This window comes from Mus musculus, chromosome 9 (genome assembly GCF_000001635.26).
Source record: "Mus musculus strain C57BL/6J chromosome 9, GRCm38.p6 C57BL/6J".
Taxonomy (NCBI): Eukaryota; Metazoa; Chordata; class Mammalia; order Rodentia; family Muridae; genus Mus; species Mus musculus.
In genome coordinates, this window is record NC_000075.6 from 7492047 (window position 1) to 7513049 (window position 21003).

The 21003-nt window shown below is 40.4% G+C and overlaps 1 protein-coding gene across 1 annotated transcript; it reads left to right on the forward strand.

The window, feature by feature from the left end:
- Positions 1-10295: 10295 nt before the first annotated feature.
- Mmp10 (matrix metallopeptidase 10) lies at positions 10296-18196 on the forward strand. The gene is made up of 10 exons (NM_019471.3): positions 10296-10452; positions 11100-11344; positions 11435-11583; positions 12015-12140; positions 12786-12950; positions 13481-13622; positions 14411-14544; positions 15201-15360; positions 16055-16158; positions 17845-18196. Exons 1-10 carry the CDS (start codon positions 10348-10350, stop codon positions 17943-17945), a joined length of 1431 nt encoding a protein of 476 aa, NP_062344.1. The 5' UTR covers positions 10296-10347; the 3' UTR covers positions 17946-18196.
- The last annotated feature ends 2807 nt before the right edge of the window (positions 18197-21003 follow it).

Sequence of the window (21003 nt, forward strand, 5' to 3'; positions counted from 1 at the left end):
AGAAGATGGCAGGGGTGGCAATGGTAGATGGTAAGCGAGTCGTGTGGGCTGGCAGCCTGCCAGAAGGTACGTCAGCTCAAAAAGCTGAATTAAGGATGGACCATGTAGAGACTGCCATATCCAGGGATCCACCCCATAATCAGCATCCAAACGCTGACACCGTTGCATACACTAGCAAGATTTTATCGAAAGGACCCAGATGTAGCTGTCTCTTGTGAGACTATGCCGGGGCCTAGCAAACACAGAAGTGGATGCTCACAGTCAGCTAATGGATGGATCACAGGGCTCCCAATGGAGGAGCTAGAGAAAGTACAAAAGGAGCTAAAGGGATCTGCAACCCTATAGGTGGAACAACATTATGAACTAACCAGTACCCTGGAGCTCTTGACTCTAGCTGCATATGTATCAAAAGATGGCCTAGTCGGCCATCACTGGAAAGAGAGGCCCATTGGACACGCAAACTTTATATGCCCCAGTACAGGGGAATGCCAGGGCCAAAAAGGGGGAGTGGGTGGGTAGGGGAGTGGGGGTGGGTGGGTATGGGGGACTTTTGGGATAGCATTGGAAATGTAAATGAGCTAAATACCTAATAAAAACTGGAAAAAAAAAGCTGAATTAATTGCCCTGACCCAGGCCCTTCAGATGGCTGAGGGGCAGTCCATCAACATTTACACCGATAGCAGGTATGCTTTTGCTACAGCCCATGTCCACGGTGCCATCTATAGTCAAAGAGAGTTGCTGACGTCAGCAGGCAAGGACATAAAAAATAAAGAGGAGATTCTGAGCCTCCTTGAGGCTATTCATCTGCCTGCCAAAGTGGCCATTATACGTTGTCCTGGACATCAAAAAGGACACGATGCTGTGACAAGGGGGAATAACATGACTGATGTTAAAGCTAAACAAGCTGTACTCAGCCCTAAGATACTGCCCTTCAGGACTCAACAGATAGAACCTCTCCAGAAAGTTGCTCTGCCAGAACCACAAAAAGAAGGGAAAAGATTCATTGAAAATATACATCTGCTGTCCCACCTGGGAGTCAAACCCTGCAAACACTGGTCAAAGCATCTACTTTTTATGTTTTAAGACTCTATGATATTGCAGAAGTAGTAGTTAAGAACTGTGTACCATGTGCCATGACTAATGCAGGACATTCAAGATATCCTCCAGGGAGAAGACTATGAGGAGATCGCCCTGGAGCCTATTGGGAAGTAGATTTTACTGAAGTAAAGCCAGCTAAGTATGGTAATAAATATCTTTTAGTTTTTATAGATACCTTTTCAGGATGGGTGGAGGCCTACCCAACAAAATAAGAAACTGCCAATGTTGTGGTTAAGAAAATCTTAGAAGAAATTTTTCCACGGTTTGGAATACCTAAGGTAATAGGGTCTGACAACGGACCCATCTTTGTCGCCCAGGTAAGTCAGGGACTGGCCATCCAACTGGGGATTGATTAGAAATTACATTGTGCTTATAGACCCCAGAGTTCAGGACAGGTAGAAAGGATGAATAGAACTCTAAAAGAAACCCTGACTAAATTATTCTTAGAGACCGGCGGGAATTACTGGAAAGCCCTCCTTCCCTTTGCCTTGTTCTGCGTTAAGAACACACTGGGAAAATTTAAGCTCACTCCATATGAAATTCTGTATGGGGGGGTGGGCCTCCCCCGCTCACTGAAGTAGAGTGTTAGATCCTTTAAAATTTAACCCTGGTCCTTCATTGTTTACATGCATGAAAGCCCTAGAAGTGGTCAGAAACACTGCCTGAGAGCAGCTCAAAGAGGCCTACGAACCAGGAGACTTGATGATACCACACCAGCTCCAGGTGGGAGATGCAGTTCTCGTCTGATGACATCGAGCTGAGAATCTGAAACCTTGTTAGAAAGGCCCTTGCATCGTGCTGCTGACCACCCCCACTACTGTCAAAGTAGAAGGCATCTCTGCTTAGATTCATGCCTCTCACGTTAAGCAAGCTCCTGAAGAATAAATCCCCTTAGTTGACCACCCTCATTTCTACTCTGATAGACCCTCTAATAATTTTGCTCTTACTGCTGACGTGTGGCCCGATAGTTCTTAATAAGTTGGTGACCTTTATTAGAGAGAAGATTGGTGCCGTCCAGCTGTTAGTATTAAGACAACAATACCAGTCTCTGTAGAACCTTAAAGAAGAGATTGCAGTTTAGTTCTAAGATTAGAAACTAGTAACTAGAAGAAGTGGGGAATGAAAGATCCTGGCAGAATGTAAAAGGTCTCAGAAGCCCTGAAATTGGCAAAATAGATTTTATTGTTAGTAGAACTAGCTTCACTGATTTAGAAAAATAAAGGTGCACAATGCTTTGGCCGCTCCTCGAACCTGTGTGTCTGCCAATGTTCTGACCAGGTGTATTCCCATTGCTGCACCTTCATTAGAATCTTTCCTTGTACCCCTCCCTGTAGTCTCCCCTCCCCCAGCCTGAAACCTGCTTGCTCGGGGTGGAGCTTCCTGCTCATTCGTTCTGCCACGCCCACTGCTGGAACCTGAGGAGCCACACACGTGCACCTTTCTACTGGACCCAAGATTATTCAGCGGGAATCGGGTCCCCTCCCCCTTCCTTCATAACTAGTGTCGCAACAATAAAATTTGAGCCTTGATCAGAGTAACTGTCTTGGCTACATTCCTTTCTCTTGCCACCTAGCCCCTCTTCTCTTCCAGGTTTCCAAAATGCTTTTCCAGGCTAGAACCCAGGTTGTGGTCTGCTGGCCAGACACAACAATTGGCGCCCAACGTGGGGCTGAGAAACGGCAAAGGATTTTTGGAAGAGACGCTGCTGGTTCAGAGCTCCATAAAATAAAGGATAAAGGAAATTCATACCGGAGAAGGTATGGGCTAAGCTGAGACAGCGTTAAACCCGAGCGCTGGTTCACTTAGGTTCAGCAGTGAGGAGCTGGGTAACAGGCGGTAGGCCGTAGCTCTCCAAAGCTACATGAGGCATGAGAAAAGAAAGGGTTTATTAAAAGGAATAGGCAGATTGCCCCAGTTAATAAAAAATGCATCATAAGGGAGGAAAATGTCCCAAAAAGCAGAGAGAAATATCTCTCTGGGCCTTATAGCAGGAGTACTCTGTTCCCTTTTGTGTCTTGTCTAATGTCCGGTGCACCAATCTGTTCTCGTGTTCAATTCATGTATGTTCGTGTCCAGTCTGTATAAATGAATGTTCTATATTTTATGTTGGATAATAAAGATGGTATAAAAAACTTTATCTGCAAAGCCGAGAGCTGCCACGTGTTTCAGCCAGGAATCAGACACATGGCGGGAGGGCCCCTGCTAGAAAAACTGTTCGTTTTAGGAAATAAGGGTGAGTGCACAGCCTCTTAGTTTCAGAGTAAAAAAGCTAATAAATGGTTTATGATTAATGTGTTTGATAATGGTAAAGTGTTTTTTATTCTATGATTGTAGCTACAAAAATTATTATTCTCTGATTGGTCTAAATGTAACTGCTTCATTTGGTTCTTTTTTATTGGTAATGTGCTCTGAGTGTCTTCACATTCAGCTCATAAGTTGTTGGTTAAGATTAATAATTGTTACATTGCTACAGATGGTTAGTGTTAAATTTGATAACTCAAGTTTAGAGTCCTTCCGACACATGGCATAAAGCAGGCCAAGAGGCTGGGTCTCTAAAGATATTTCTAGTTTAGGTAATAATTAATATAGTTTGTATCCTAAATAGTAAAATTTAAGATAAGATTTAAAGCAATGACTTTTTATTAAAGCATTAAAGCTTGCTTTAATAGGTATTCATAGGTATTAATTGACATCCAAACTCCGTAATATGATAGTAATGTTTCTAATATTGATTTTAAAGATAATAAATTGTTTTAAACTTGGGTTTTGCTTTCCCAAGGTTATAGGTATTATCCTAACCTTGCACAAAAAAACTTAAAAATTATGGTTAAAACTGCCATTGTTCCATTGACTGCAGCTTGCAGTTTGATTACAAATTTAAGATCTTTAATTCACCTGTATACTGTAATTAAGATAATTACAAGAGTAATAATCTTATGAGAGCGCTCATACAGCTCACTTCATACAAAACTGTGACAAAGTTATCTAGTTATGTTTGTCTTTGTGAATAGATTAGACAAACAGTTTGGTTATAGTTGCTGCCAGGCAGGAAACTGCAGTACGGACAATTTTTTCACAACACTAAAGTTGTGAAGAACGTTTTAACTGTAAGTCATCTTAAGAAAGAGTATCAAAATTTAGAGGCGTAGACAGTTATATTGTTTCTCTAGAATCGGTCCTTATTACAGGAGGGCCAAGATACTCAGATTAAAAAGTATTTTACGTTTGAGTCAATACATGGCTCTGGGCAGCCCCAGAGTGGCTTGTGGCTTTTCTTTTGTTTTGCAAACAGTGCCTGAGAAAGTTTTTTCCCTGTGTTCAAGAAAATTTCTTTTTAACAGTGTTGCAGATCTATTCAGATGTTTAAAATAATGCTTAAATTCAAAGAGTTTTGTTTCTAGTGAACTGTAATTACTAAAAATTTCTACCTCTAGGTATGGCTAATGTAACTTTACATTATATAAGAAAAATTTTTATTGTTTCTACTTCTATACAAGAAGCCAAGAGTTTTAATCTTTCAGTGTATATTGTTTCCTAAGTAAAAAGTATTTTATTAACTAATGCTTCTTAAAGTTTACCTTAAATCCTTGCTCTCACCCAAAAGATTCAGAGACAATATCCTTTTATTACTTAGGGTTTTAGTTTACTACAAAAGTTTCTACAAAAAATAAAGAAAGCTTTTATAATTGTTATTAATTGGTAATTAAAAATTGGTTGTGCCCAAAACAATTCTTTGGCCAGAAAAAACATTATTGTAGTCATTTTTCTCATCCTCCCAGCCGATCGTTGGCCCACGTGGGCCCAACTAGCTTCTGTGGGGTGGAGTCTTAAGACACAGTTTCCCCTGTTCCAGCACAGATGATCTAGTTGTGTGCTGTAGATGGTGTTTTAAAATGCTGAACAATCAAACCTTAATTTGTATATTAATAGTCAATGCCATATCTCTGAGCTCGCAATTGCTTAAATTGTTCATCCCTCAGATACTATTAATTCTCAAATTTACAATTGCTTATGCATATTTCTAGTTAATAAATAAATAAATTATACACATGTGACTCTTAATAACTTTGCAAGCCTTCTAGTTACAACTGCTCCTTAAGAAAATTGATTGAAAGTACAATTAGTCACTGCCCCTTTACAGCCAAGTATTTAAAATATTTGGTCAACTAGTTATTAATTCAAAAGTTTAGGTATTGTAAAATTTTAAAACTTTAACTTCTTAAAAGACAAAAGAGAGAAATTGTATCCCCGTGCATACTATTTAGTGCATTCCCATGCACACTATTGAAGTCTTACCTTTATTTTCAAAATCTAATATTTTAATGTCAAAGAGTTTAATAAATGCTTTATAGTATCTTAAAGGGATCTACTTATTGGCATATAGATTAATCCTAAAACAGCTACCTTATTAGAAAAGAGAAAAACAGGTTTTCTCCACAGAACGCTGCAGAAACATATAAATTCGTGTGACGAGCTGGTAGGTAAGTTGACTCATGTCCTGATTAAATTGACTAAAAAACTAAATTAAATTCATGTTTTAGATCCATCCTTACTTGTCATTTTTCCAGTTTAGACTAGCTTCTAGCCTTTTAACTTTATGGCAATAGTACATCAGAGACTGTATATTCAGACTTAGTAAAATTAGTCATTTAATAGAGTCATAATGATTTTTCTCTTTTCTTCAGTGTGACCAGCCATTCTAACTCAATCTTAGACTGGTCTAATATTTAGTCCAATGTTAGAGATTCCTATATTCTAAATTACCTAGCAAAGTTAATTCAGAGCCCATCCCCCACTTCCCCTAGATCCCTAACCTCAGAAAGATTGCTGGCCTTACAGCTAGTGAAAAAAGCTATTAAAGAGCAATTGGTCACTTAATACATTGGTAAAATAGAAGGACTCCCTGACTAACAAATGGAAGGGTCCAGATCCAGTTCTAATTTGGGGTAGGGGCTCAGTTTATGTTTTTTCACGAGATAAAGATAGAGCGCAGTGGCTGCCAGATAAATTAATTCGTCAGATGAACACAGATTCTAAATCTTCTAAAGTATCACCTTGAGGACTAAAATTCCTCTTTTGCTTAAAAGTCGGCTTGGGGACTCAGGCTCCGAAAAAAGCTACTCTCTGAGCCAGCTCCTGACAAGAGGCCGGAAACTAGCCTCAGCTTTACAATTTGCATTTAAATAAAGTACCTGGACTTCCCCAAAAGAAGTTCTGCTTTCCTACTTTCTCACTGTCGAGATTTTGTCTTTCAAGCAGGTAAATCAACATTCTCGAGCGGGACCAGGACCAGCGGATGTACATCCCCGCCCCCCTAGAGCACACAGGTGGCTGCTGTTATCTCCTTTCCAAGGACATTTCCAGCATGTGGCTTTCAGTCTGAGTTAAAAATTTAGGTTTTCCTAGAGGGCTAGAAAAGTAGATATTTCTATATTAATAAAGATTGGTTTTTATTTTAATAGACAGGCTTAGTCCCTTAGCTGACCTCTGGCTTTTCACCCTTGCTGTTACTACAAGGTGTCCTTAGCTGTGAAAAAAACAGGGATGAGGAGGAACGACTTCCAGCTCCTATTTTAGCCACAAGTCGTGGTGTTACTAATGACATAATTCTTGCCTAGGTCTTGCTAAATCTGAGGTTGATAATTCTCCTTTAGGAGCTGCACAGCACTCGAAACTGTGCATACTGGTTTGTGATCGTACAAATTCAGTATGGGCATCGCTTGGTGCAGAGAGCACTGCAGGAAAAAGCCCAGCTTGACCATTTCTGAGTTTCCTGTGAGAAAGAGGTTGGTATCATATTTTGGCTAAAAATCAAAAATATTTTTTGGCTCTGCCTCACCTCCCCAAAAGGTACCGAGAGCCACAGGTGTGGGTCTTACCAGTACCCACGGGAGGAATCGGGTCAATGTCCACCCAAGCCAAGGTTAAAGGCCCACTCATCTATGGATGAAAAAATCATTTGATCACCTCAGTTAAGCGTTGCCTTATTTAACTTAATTAATAGGGGGAGAGAGATTGGAGACCGTACTGTCTTCACTGCCTCCCACCCCAAAATAAAAAAGCCAATTGGCCTTATACTACAGAGCCGGCCGAACCCCTTCTCCCTGTTTCCCACCTATCATCCAAAAATGCGGAGGAATATCAACTTAGTGTTATTCTTATTATAGTGTATTTCACATTTGTTCAGTCAAACTTAGCCAGAGTTCCAACGCCCTACTTAAAATTCAACTAGAAAGTTACCTACCAAGTACTAATTAGCATTATAAAGTCAGAGCCTACAGCTCCAGGCTTTTCAGTTAGTTGTTTACTAAGATAAGAAAGGACAGTCTTAGCCAGATACAGTTTACCATAAGAAAAGTTAAGGAATCCCATCCTGACTAACTACAGATTTCCCTCCCTGTTCCCCCCCCCAGTCTCTCCTTTACCTCCCTTCTCCCTCAAATCCACCCCTTATCCTGCCTCCCCTCAGTAAACACAGACATCCCAGGGACATCAACCAAACTCCACATATCAAGCTACAATAAGACCAGTCACATACTGAAAGATCCTGGCAGAATGTAAAAGGTCTCAGAAGCCCTGAAATTGGCAAAATAGATTTTACTGTTAGTAGAACTAGCTTCACTAATTTAGAAAAATAAAGGTGCACAATGCTTTGGCCGCTCCTCGAACCTGTGTGTCTGCCAGTGTTCTGACCAGGTGTGTGCCCATTGCTGCACCTTCATTAGAATCTTTCCTTGTACCCCTCCCATACCCATTTCTTGAAGAATCAATCATTTTAGAATAGATATTGTTTAGATCTGGAAATCCCCTACTCCCCCCATTCTCCTTTCCCCTCTGAGGGCCTATAAAAACTGGGACCTCTTTCCCCTCGAGGTCAACTCCTCTACCCCTGCGTGGGATATGAGTCATCCCCAGAGCTCTGGCTTTCCCTGAAGCCTCATGTGGTTTGCAACAATCTTGGTCTATCGTGAGTTCTTGGGTGTCTGTTATTGTCCTGAGGCCTAAGCGAGGGGCTCCTTTTGGAGTCTTTCAATACCATCACATCAATGGTTGGCAAGGCAACTCAGTAGAAGGAAAAGGGTCCCACAAGTATGCAAAAGAGTCAGGGACACTGCTACCCCTTCCTATTGTTAGGATTCCCACAAGAACACCAAGTTAGCTTCAGCCATAACATATATTCAAAGGACCCAGGTCAGACCCCCACAGGCTCCCTGGTTTCTACATGCCACCCTGAGTCCCAGTCAGTTGATTCTGTGGGCTGTATTCTTCTGGTGTGTCCCTGACCCCTCTGCTTTCTCATATCCTTCCTACCCCTCCTCAGCAGGACTCCCACAGCTCCACCGGTGTGTCTGTGGAACTCTGCATCTGCTCCCATCAGTTGCTGGATGAAGTCTCTCTGGTGCTAGGCTCTGGATCCGAACACTCTGCAGGCAGAACAAACTGGAAGCCGGAGTTTTTGTGATTGTGTTGGTGCCCCAGTCCCTCCTTGAGGCCTTGCCTGGTTACAGAAGGTGGCTGGTTCAGGATCCATTTCTCTATCACTAGCAGTCTTACAAAGGGATACTCTTGGAGTTTACACTGCACTAGCTTTCTTCTTCACCCCCAAAACGCCTCACAAATACAGCTTTTCTCCCAGTATTTCTCCCTTCCCCACCACCTGATCCTTTGTTCCCACTCCTACCTGCAACCAGTCCATCGGCTAAATCTATTCTCTCTCCCCTTCCCAGGGAAATTTTTGTGTCCCTTCTTAACCTACCAACCCAGAGAAGCCATAACATTTTTGATCGGCATATAAGTATGGTGAGCTAGTCTTCTGTGAAATCATTCTTCAGTTTTTATGATTCTAATCTTGACCTTCTTAGGTTGTTCTGCAGATTAAAGATAACATGTAGTTAAAAATTTCACATAAAAGAGCTCTGTTCTAGGATTCCACTTTGCCTTAATGAACTGCATAAGCCTGCTTGTTTTACTCTATAAATATTCGGTACATTTAATAAATAATAACTTACTTAAAAATAAACAGGACTCCATTACCCCCAAGTTATTAATCTCCTTCAGGTGTGGTGGCCTAAAGTAGAGTTCTTTTATCCACCAAAATCACTCCTGCAAGGCACACCCTTTCATGGTTAGTCAACCACAGTCAAAATCATAACTCTGATCAACAAGAACCATCAGCAGGATGTGCCACCAACAACAAAGGAATGATTCAAATGAATATGAGGCATCTCAGAATGAGTCGACTCAGCACCTCAGGCAGTTAGCAATCTGTCCTGCTAACAAGCCCTATCAGCTAATAACCCAGGAATAAAGTAAAAAGGCACTTGCTGCCCGCATGAAGTACACATAAAACCAAGACCTTGTTTGTTTTCCATAGGGAAAGCAATCACGGGATAAAATTACATACTTGCTCAAGTCTAGCTGATGGTTCAGTCTGTCAGCCTCTTTGCCTCTCTGAATTTTAGGTTGGCATATTCTCTGTGTAGTGCCTACACTAAGCCACAAGCTGACTTGGCTGGCCTAGTGTACACATCCCTCATCCAAGCTGTGGCTCAAAGGCCTCAAAGCCTCCTGGTTTAGGAAGAGGAGGACAGAGGTAGGAAGAATATTTTCATTTAATAGTTAATTAACTGATTTCCATTTGACACGTCTTTATGGAGCCAGTATATGCTTATAGCAATTATTCTGAAACAGAGAGTAGGTGGGCCCCAAGCTTCTTACCTCTGTACATTTCCTCCTCCGTATTGACTGCTTTCTCAGAGTACTCTTACCCCAGGGCTGGAAATACCTCTTACCCAAGGACTCCAGCAATGGAGTTTCTGCCATTATAGCTTCCTAGACAGCAGTCCTTACATTCACTTTGCAATCTCTTTCCATTAAACTATTCACTCCTTGCCTGAATGTATGTAAGCCTAAGGCATGTTTTTAAAAATTACACTGCTTTCAAAATATCTAAACATTTTGCAAATATTAATTACCCAGACAGTCCCTTTTCCTCTTTGTAAACACAGAAGCCACATCCTTGAGATTAAGCATTCTTTCAAGTTTACTAGGTTGAGGGATTCACTGATGTAAGCTATTCTCTCTTCATCTTATGAATGTTCTTGTAGTCATTTGGATTAAAAATAGCACCCATGTGAGTCATGCTTAGTGACCTAAACACCGACTCCCTATAAAAGAGTGGCCACTAAAGGGAAGATATGGAAACCAGGTGCTAGAGAAGGATCGGTTTTTAAAGTAAAGACTGTCTGTATGGAGCCACTAGCCATCCTGGCACTGCTGAGCCTACCAATCTGCTCAGCGTATCCTCTGCATGGGGCAGTGACACAAGGCCACCCAAGCATGGATCTTGCTCAGGTAATCAGTCAGTGGTGGGGATCCGCTTCAACCAAAGTGGAGGCACAGCCTTGCCCTTTGGTCTTCCAGCAGCAGTAGTTGAGTTAGTTAGAAGTTGTGTTGGAAAATATCCAAGTGTAAGAGGTAGAAACTCCATCTTCACCGAAAAGTGAAAAGGGAAGGAAGGAATCGCAGTTACTGGGGGTAAATAACAATGACAGCAGCCGAAGTGGGGAGACTGGGAATGGATGAGCTCACTCCTGTGCTGGAATTATGCTATTTAAGATACTTTAGGAGGGAGGGCATGATAATATTTATCTCCTACAACTTCAAGAAGCAAAGAATACTCTAATTTTTCATTTGTGAAAAAAAATGAATTTATCCAACAACACTCAACATTGACAGGTTTGTGTTAATAATGGAAATAGAAAACTTAGATACATCCATTTAATGTGCTCATACATTTATGCCGACTTCCTTGCTTTGGTAGCAAATTAAATTGCAATGAAATAATAAAATGAGGGATTTTTGCAGGAAAAAAATCAAATGAAGCACTACATCTACTTGTGTTTCACTAAACTGGGAATGATTAAAATAGATCTTGAGATTTGTGTATGTGTTTACATTTCATAGCAACCTCTTTAAAACTATGCTTGTTTCTCCACTAGCAATACCTAGAAAAATACTACAACTTTAAAAAAAATGAGAAACAAATTTTCAAAAGAAAGGACAGTAGTCCTGTTGTCAAAAAAATTCAAGAAATGCAGAAGTTCCTCGGGTTGGAGATGACAGGGAAGCTGGACTCCAACACTATGGAGCTGATGCACAAGCCCAGGTGTGGTGTTCCTGATGTTGGTGGCTTCAGTACCTTCCCAGGTTCGCCAAAATGGAGGAAATCCCACATCACCTACAGGTAATGGCTCCAGAGTTTTCACACAGCGTTATAAATGTGTCAGGAGCATCACAGAAGCAAAGATTACCTTCTTTGATTTCTCTTATCCAGGATTGTGAATTATACACCAGATTTGCCAAGACAGAGTGTGGATTCTGCCATTGAGAAAGCTTTGAAGGTCTGGGAGGAGGTGACCCCACTCACTTTCTCCAGGATCTCTGAAGGAGAGGCTGACATAATGATCTCCTTTGCAGTTGGAGGTAATGCTCTCATCTGGTGTTTGAGTTATTCAGGCTACTCAAACAAAATATCTCACATTGGAAGATCTGTAAACAACACAAAGGTATCACTCAGACTTCCTGAATCTGAAAAATATAAAATAAGGGGGTGGGAAAACTCAATCTGGTGTGTTCTTAGGTAGCACCTGTGTTACCTCCTATGGCAAAAGCAGCCAAGAGGTGCCTCCAACTTCTTTCTCATAGACACTAATGGACACTAAGCATCCATGAAGACTCACACCCTTATCGTATTCTAAAGGTGATGGCTGCCTAGCATTCCCATCACACTGAAGATTACATCTAGATTTCAAGAGAAATAAACTGTCAAACCATACAGCCCCTGAGCTCTCTTACTGAAAAGGGATTGGAGGAAATTCTAATACTTACATTTCTGTACATTTGTTTACCATCAGAACACGGAGACTTTTACCCTTTTGATGGGCCAGGACAGAGTCTGGCTCATGCCTACCCACCTGGCCCTGGATTTTATGGAGATGTTCACTTCGATGATGATGAGAAATGGACACTTGCACCCTCAGGTAGGATAAGGTCAGATATGAGTTGTCCAAGAATAACATGATTGTCTAGAGCAAGTCTCAAATGGAATATTCTGCTATCTGTACTTTCTGATTCGCTGTGTAGCAACCTGAAGCCCTATTAGTAATCTACCCATTACATGGTAATGAACCATGTAAGCTGAGTCATTCTTTCTTTGCTCCAAGTACAATATGGTGAGTGCCATTCAACTTTCTTTCCACAATTCAGGATCTTGTACAGGGTTTGAGTGTAACCTCTTCAACACTGTGTACCACTGTTCACCACTGTTAACTGCTATTCACCACTGTTTACCAATCCCATAATAGAGGAGTAGTTTAATGAATGTAATTGAGTAAGACAGTGTGTGATCCCAAGGATGCCCTGTGTGTGCCAGGCATGGTGGCGCATGCCTTTAATCCCAGCACTTGGGAGGCAGAGGCAGGCGGATTTCTGAGTTCAAGGCCAGCCTGGTCTAAAAAGTGAGTTCCAGGACAGCCAGGGCTATACAGAGAAACCCTGTCTCAAAAAACAAACAAACAAAACAAAACAAAACAAAACGGATGCCCTGTGTGGTTGGCATGAGCAATGTGTGTTTGTTTGTGGAATAGTAACGGTTACACTCTGAATATTTGTGGTTTCTCAAACAGGGACCAACTTATTCCTGGTTGCAGCCCATGAACTTGGCCACTCCCTGGGTCTCTTTCATTCCGACAAGAAAGAATCTCTGATGTACCCAGTCTACAGGTTCTCCACAAGCCCAGCTAACTTCCACCTTTCTCAAGATGATATAGAGGGCATTCAATCCCTGTATGGTAAGCAAGAAGAAAAAGAGGCTTAGGGGTGGTTTTTGTTTGTTTGCTTGCTTGCTTGCTTGCTTGCTTTAGTCAGTGCTCTTTAAGAATGTGGTACAGTAAGTCTTCAGGAAAACTTTTGTTTTTATTACATTGTGTGCTCTCGTGTGCACTTGTGTGTGTGTGTGTGTGTGTGTGTGTGAGAGAGAGAGAGAGAGAGAGAGAGAGAGAGAGAGAGAAGTATGAGAAAGAGAAGTATGCCTGTGCGTGCGTGCGTGCTATGGCATACATGTGCAGGTCAACCTGTAGAAATAAGTGTGTTATCTCCTTTCACCATCTGTGTCTTACGTGGTGATGACATGAGACATCCCAAGTCATCAGGCCTGCAGCAGGTTCCTTTACCACCAACTGAGCCTCCTCCCTAACCCCTGGATTAAATGTCTACATACTGTTTCATCTCAAAACACCATGAAGAAGTTTAAATACTTTGTAAATTGTTATATGTATTCCTGACCTAATAACATTTGCTTCTCCTAAACTACTCCCTTCAGGAGCCGGTCCCTCCTCCGATGCCACAGTGGTTCCTGTGTTGTCTGTCTCTCCAAGACCTGAGACCCCAGACAAATGTGATCCTGCTTTGTCCTTTGATTCAGTCAGCACGCTGAGAGGGGAAGTCCTATTCTTTAAAGACAGGTTAGACAAAAATATTTTCCTAGCTACTCTTTTGGTAATCAATGCTCAGAAAGAAAAAGAAACTTAAGATCATATATAATGGATATATATAATAAATATAATATAATAAATATTTCTGGCATGTTTTAAAATCATCCAGCTCTGGTTTATAGTGTATTTTTAAAGATCTCCTTAGCATTGTCCAGAACATTTTTTTAGACTCCCAGAAGATGATTTTTGGCCAGTATAATATAAGATCCATATAACCAGGGAAGTTTGTCTCTTATTTTTATTTTCATTTTTATATATCATAACTCATAGACCTTCTAAAAGTACCCCCCCATCTTTAGAACCAGACAAGTATTTTTATCCTTATTAGAAAGTACTATTATTTCAATTAATTCATTTTAGAAAACCTGGTATATGTGCATGCACAATACTCAAGTAGTACAAAAAGATAAGAAAAATCCCTTCCATTTGTGCTGTCCCAGAGCCCTGCCTATGTAAATCTCCTGTCACCAAGTTTTTTGTCCCATCTTCCAAGGTGCTCACATTTAGAAAGATACACAACATTTAAAAAAATATTAGTGGATTCCTAAAATATATAATGTTTTACATAATTTTGAATGGAATCTTACTGGAGCGGGGTGAACGTTCCTGTCACCCAGGCTGTATCCGTTGCCTGGAATCACATGTGGGACAATCCAGTGCACACCGCTGCAAACAGGTGAATCGTCATTGGGCAGAGGACTGTTCCTCCATGCTTAGGATTTTTAAAGAGAAAGACTACTGTGGTTTTTGTATATTAGGTACTTCTGGCGCAGATCCCATTGGAATCCCGAGCCTGAATTTCATTTGATATCAGCATTTTGGCCCACTCTTCCTTCAGACTTAGATGCTGCCTATGAGGCTCACAACACGGACAGTGTTCTGATTTTTAAAGGTAAAAACTATACAAATGTTTAATTTGCTAAAAGAAAGACTAATGCAATGTCTTTGCACTAGGAAATCTCTCCATTCTGTTAAAATTGAGATGTTTTATAAGAAGGAGAACAGATTGGAACTGGTGAATGAGCATTTTAAACAAGTCTGACCAAGATGAATCTTATGAGGGACGTGTTAGAAGTGTAGACCAAGAGGTTATTATAAGAAATGACTACAGTTGGCTACGATAACCCATAAAGAATAAGTAAATGATATAAATACAGAATAAATAAGTAAAAGTGAATTTAAAACGATAGTGAATCTGTTCATCTGTTTGCTCATTTGCCATTTACTCATTCAAAAAGTATTATTTCTGAGGCAAGGTCTAACTATGTAGCCCTGGCTGGTCTCAGACTCACTGTGTAGGCCAGGCTTGCCTCAAACTCCCAGAAATTCACCTGCCTCTGACTCCCCAGTGCCAGGATTAAAGGTCTATGCCACCACACTCAGCCAGGAACTATTGTTTTAAATTCCTGTGATGACCTAAGCATAGGTTAGCAGTTATGAAAAACCAAGACTTTAGCTTTCATCTTTATCACAACAATTCACTATTCTCATTTCCAAAACCAATTAGCCTCACTTGAGCAAAATTTCTTGGGTGTGGTTATTGAACAGGAAGTCAGTTCTGGGCAGTCCGAGGAAATGAAGTCCAAGCAGGCTACCCAAAGGGGATCCACACTCTCGGTTTTCCTCCCACCGTGAAGAAGATTGATGCAGCTGTTTTTGAAAAGGAGAAGAAGAAAACGTACTTCTTTGTAGGGGACAAATACTGGAGGTGAGCTACATTGGGAAACTCTGCATAGAGCACAATTACAGAAGTTCGTTTTCTCTATTTAAGGATACCTGCATACCCTCTAATGTTTCCAAACCTCAAATTTTCTGATTAAGCAAAAGACGATGTGGAGGTTCAACTTGACAAATGCAAAGGACTTTTCTGTTGTGCATCACTGGCCATGAGGAACGGTGGACCAGAGGGCCACAGACATATTGCCTTCTCTCTCCACTGCCTCTCATCATGAGGTTGCTGTGCAAAGCCGTGTGCAACAGACTGGAGACTCTAACAAGTCCTTCCTAGTGTGGTACAAACCAAAAGTCTATTTTTAGCCAAGTGTTGTAACTCAGCTTTCATCTTCTGTTTATATAGATTCTACTCATTATGACAGGTAGATCCGTGGAGACTGTGTGTCCAGGCTTAGAAAACTGACCTTAGGTACATATATAGAATCTCTATAGACTTTAGTATGATGTCCCTGTTTCAAGAGATCATCCATTATTCTATAAGAGATGCTTGCAAATCCAGGAAACATGACTGTTGTCATACCCCTCCCACACACACAAAATAAATATTTAGCATTGCACAATTTGAAAAGTTGTCATAGGACCCCACCTAGGACTGTAAGCCTCACATCACACTGTGTCTGATGGGACTTATCACAGTGTGGATCTGAATTTTTTTTCTCTTGTTGTAGATTTGATGAGACAAGACATGTTATGGATAAAGGCTTCCCAAGACAGATAACAGATGATTTTCCAGGAATTGAGCCACAAGTTGATGCTGTGTTACACGAATTTGGTAAGAAGCACTTCATGTTGTCAATAGCAAGGTTATTTGGGGTATTTTATGGTATCACATTTAAATATATGCTAAGCTCTTTGAAATATTCTTAGACTCCTATATAAAAGTGTTACAAAAAATATGTGCCCACAAAATTTTAATATTCCCTAAAGCTTACCAAAGTATACATGAAATTGATTGATCAAAACTCGATAAGGTTATTAATGTCAATAATGAAGTGAGAAACTGGAAAGGTTTCTTTTTTTTAATATTTTTATTATTACGTATTTTCCTCAATTACATTTAGAATGCTATCCCAAAAGTCCCCCATACCCTCCCCCCCACTTCCCTACCCACCCATTCCCATTTTTTGGCTCTGGCGTTCCCCTGTACTGGGGCATATAAAGTTTACAAGTCCAATGGGCCTCTCTTTCCAGTGATGGCCGACTAGGCCATCTTTTGATACATATGCAGCTAGAGTCAAGAGCTCCGGGGTACTGGTTAGTTCATAATGTTGCACCTACAGGGTTGCAGATCTCTTTAGCTCCTTGGATACTTTCTCTAGCTCCTCCATTGGGGGCCCTGTGCTCCATCCAATAGCTGACTGTGAGCATCCACTTATGTGTTTGCTAGGTCCCGGCCTAGTCTCACAAGAGACAGCTATATCAGGGTCCTTTCAGCCAACACTTGCTAGTGTATGCAATGGTGTCATCGTTTGGAGGCTAATTATGGGATGGAGAAAGCTTTCAAATCATTTGCCTTGTGTCTTTTTTACTCAAAGCCTGAAAATGTTAACTTTGTAACTGGTGCAAAATTCGTCTAAGGTTTTGTTTTTGTTTTTTTAACAATCTTCAAGACTGTTCTATAACACTAAGATACTCTCAAAGTGAAGTCACTGTCTTTCTGACCATTGTGTCAGTATGAGATACAGCCAACTGTCCTGGCTGGTGGCTGATGGCATTCTCCACCATGTCTTCTTGCCTTTTGTATCGACTGTGTCTGGGCTCCTGTTGCAGTCTGAAATTATTCACATTCTTCATTAGGAAATAGATAATGGGCTCCTTTCACATACTTAATTGACAAAATTTGATTGCTGGTAATGATTTATGGGAAAACATTCACTCCCTCTGAGGTCATACCTGGGGGATCTGCTGGGCTTCAGATATGATATTCAGGACACCACTGACATTGTTATTATTAAAGAAACTTTCTCCTAATATACATGAAAAGGAAATAAACTGTGAATAAGTTTCATCATTGTCTCTTCTCTTGGGTTAATTGCCTCCCACACTGTGATCTAAGAGCTAGTTGCTTGAAGGGAGGGTGGAAAAAATATTAAATTTCAATTATTACATCAATATTAAAATCCCTTGGATTCTGTTTAGAAATAGTATATTATGGTGTTTTAGCACAGTCTTCAAAAGCAGAGAAATGAAGTTAAATCCTCACTCTGCCATTTATTAGGGCTATTGCCTTAGGGAAATGTTTAAACTTTCCTAATTTTCAGTTTGTCCTCATTCACTTTAGGCAAACATTTTGAGTAAGAAACAGTCAACGGGTTAAATCATGCAAACCGTGCGGCTCAGTGTCAGGCGGAGTCACCTGGTACACTCCCTCCTGCCTCAGCCCGTGGCCCTTCTTAGTCATATCATAAACTTAATTGATTTAAGAAAGTGTCATCATGTTTCTCATCTGTGTCTACAGGGTTTTTTTATTTCTTCCGAGGATCATCACAGTTCGAGTTTGACCCCAATGCCAGGACGGTGACACACATACTGAAGAGCAACAGCTGGCTGCTGTGCTGATCATCATGACAAGACATATACAACCCTGTAAAATGAGTCTCATGACTTCCCACCTACTTTATTATGTGTCAGAATGATTAGTTGCTCCTGCATGTTCTGTGGCTCCGGATGAGCGCAGCAGATGTCTTTCATAATGAGTCACAAAGCATCACCTGAGCACAGAAGTGAAATTTTCTCACTGCAGTAGGTGAGAGGATGCATCCATCCCCATGGGTATTTTATTATTTAATAAAGAGCTTTATTTTTGAACCATTCCTTGCTTTCTAGAGTAATTCTGACTCAGAACCTTAATGACACTGTGTATTGAACATCTGAAAGGTGACTTGCTAGTAGGTATAATGGAGTCCTATTCTCTATGAGTGGGGCTGTGCTGCTGTCACATACCCTCTCCAATCCTCTATACCAACAACGTCTTTACTTTTTCTCATAGATATTGTGTTCTTTATGCATCTAAAGAAGAATGAGGTATATCAGGACTTGTCCTGTAAGCCTGGGGTGGGAGCCTTCTAGAATACTGAACCCAGTAAGCTGAGGCTATGAGCTAGTCCACTCTATGACTTTGTATACAGGAAAACAATATTAACTTGGAGTTTTAACCGTCTCTTCATTTGTTTGTTGGAATTTCTGTCTGTCACAGAGACTGCATTTCTCATAACTTCATTCCTTCATCAAAACTTCTCAGTATTCTGCTGTACCCAGAGGTACCTGTGTCAGATGGTTTTGCTTGCATATTCCAGTTGTATGGCAGCTTTGTCACCACTAAGATGTATTATATCCCGCTGCAGGAAGTATTTAAAGTTAGCCCATGTGCCAGGTAATCTCACTCGCTCCATCTCTTGGCCTACCAACTCACCAGCCCTGCTAGGCCACATGGCTCCCACCAGGCCATCTCTCAGACTGGGCTCCCGAGTTCCTCTTGCTTTCATGCAACACCCCACGCACCCCTGGTTAGCCATCTCAATACCTAATTACCTGGTAGAATCAAGACTCTTAATGCTTAATTAACCAATCAGATTTATAACAATAATAACACAATTTATAAGATGCCAATACAATAATTTCAGAGCCAAATCATAATGATAAGCTTTAACTAACCTTTTGATAACACCATGTCAGCCTCCATTCTGCTTCTCACTCTCCTCCTCAGACCTCTCCCTCTGTTTCCTCAACTCCTTGCTCTGCTTCCCTTCTTCTGTCCAATCACAAATCCCCACTGCCCTAATGAGATGGGACAGGGAAAATCCTGCAACAATATCCCATACCAGATACATCATTATTGATTCACATAAATGCATGTTGCTCTCATAGATGCATGGCACAGTGACTTTTGTTTGGGGTAGCTGGGCGTAAATCAAACAAACAAATACAAATTATTGTATAACCACAAATGATAGATGTTATTAAAGAACTGACATATTGGAGGGAGAATAACATTAAGAAGCATCTACTCTTTTAGTTTAGTTGCTTAAAAAGCTTTCTCTAGTACTACAATGGAAAAAATGCATCTAACCATGGAAAGGTACTGACAAGCTGTTTAATAAAGAAACATAGACTTCAAAGAGGATGAAATGGAGATTTAGTGGTATCAGCTCAGCCCATTGAATACACAATTACATTGATTGATTAGAGAAAAAAAGATGATGATTCAGGATGAAACCTTGATATCTCCAACTACTCTCTGGCCAGAGGTCTACCAAACAGTATCTATCTACCAACACAGCCCTATAGAAGATCCTGGAAGGAAAACTCCAACACTGGGAAGGTAGCTGCATAAAAAAAAAAAAAAAAAAAAAAAAAAAAAAGGACAAGGTATTAAGCATCTCACAACAAAAAAAAACAAACATCAGGAACAAACAGTCATCTCTCTTTAATATCTCTCAGTATTAATGGACTCAACTCACCTATAAAAATACATAAGCTAACAGACCGGATATGCAAACAAGATACAAGAAACAGACCTCCATAACAAAGACAGGCATTATCTCAGAATAAAACGATGGGAAAAGGCCTTCCAAGTAAATAGTACCAGGAAACAAGCAAGAGTTATCCAATAAAATAGATTTTCAACCAAAAGTTATCAGCATGATAAGGAAGGACACTTCATATTCATCAAAGGGAAAATCCACCAGGAGAAAGTCTCAATTCTGAAAACCTATGCCCCCAAATTGCAAGAGCACCCAAATTCATAAAAGAAACTTTACTAAAGCTCAAAACACACATTGAACCCCAAACAATAGTAGTGGAAGATTTCAACACCCCACTCTCAATAGACAAGTCATTGAAACAGAAATGAATAGAGACACAGTGAAACTAAGAGAGGTTATGAACCAAATGGATTTAACAGATATCTACAGAACATTTCACCCTAAAACAAAAGAACACACCTTCTTCTCAGCACCTCATGGTACCTTCTCAAAAATCGCCCATATAATTGATCCCAAAACAACCCGCAACAGATACAAGAAGATTGACATAATACCATGCATCCTATCAGATCACCATGGCAATAAGAGCAAAACTACAAAAAACCCACATACACATAGAAACGAACCAAATCTTTATTCAATGATAACTTGGTCAGGGAAGAAATAAACAAAGAAATTGAAGACTTCCTGGAATTTAATGAAAATGTTGACACATCATTCCCAAACTTATGGGACACAGCAAAGCAGTGCTAAAAGAAAACTTCATAGCACTAAGTGCTCTAGTAAAAAAAAAAAAAAAAAAAAAAAAAAAAAAATTGGAGAGATCTTACACTAACAACTTAATGGCACACCTGAGAGCTCTAGAACAAAAACAAACAAACTCATCCAAGAGGAGTAGAAGGCAGGAAATACTCAAACTCAGGGTCAAAATCAACCAAGTAGAAACAAAGCAAACAATACAAAGAATCAACAAGATATATAAACTCCTAGCCAAACTTACTAAAAGGCCTAGAGGCAGTATCTAAATTAATAAAATCTGAAATGAAAAGGGAGGCATAATAACAGAAACAGGAAATTCAAAAAATCATCAGATCCTACTATAAAAGCCTATACTCAACAAAATTGGAAAATCT

What these genes read in the sequence shown, in the direction of transcription:
- Mmp10 (NM_019471.3), top strand. Translation starts at nt 10,348, where the DNA reads ATGGAGCCACTAGCCATCCTGGCACTGCTGAGCCTACCAATCTGCTCA. An exon ending in GATCTCCTTTGCAGTTGGAG is followed by an intron (nt 11,584 to 12,014) that starts GTAATGCTCTCA and finishes GTTTACCATCAG; the next exon opens with AACACGGAGACTTTTACCCT. An exon ending in GTCCTATTCTTTAAAGACAG is followed by an intron (nt 13,623 to 14,410) that starts GTTAGACAAAAA and finishes TTTGTATATTAG; the next exon opens with GTACTTCTGGCGCAGATCCC.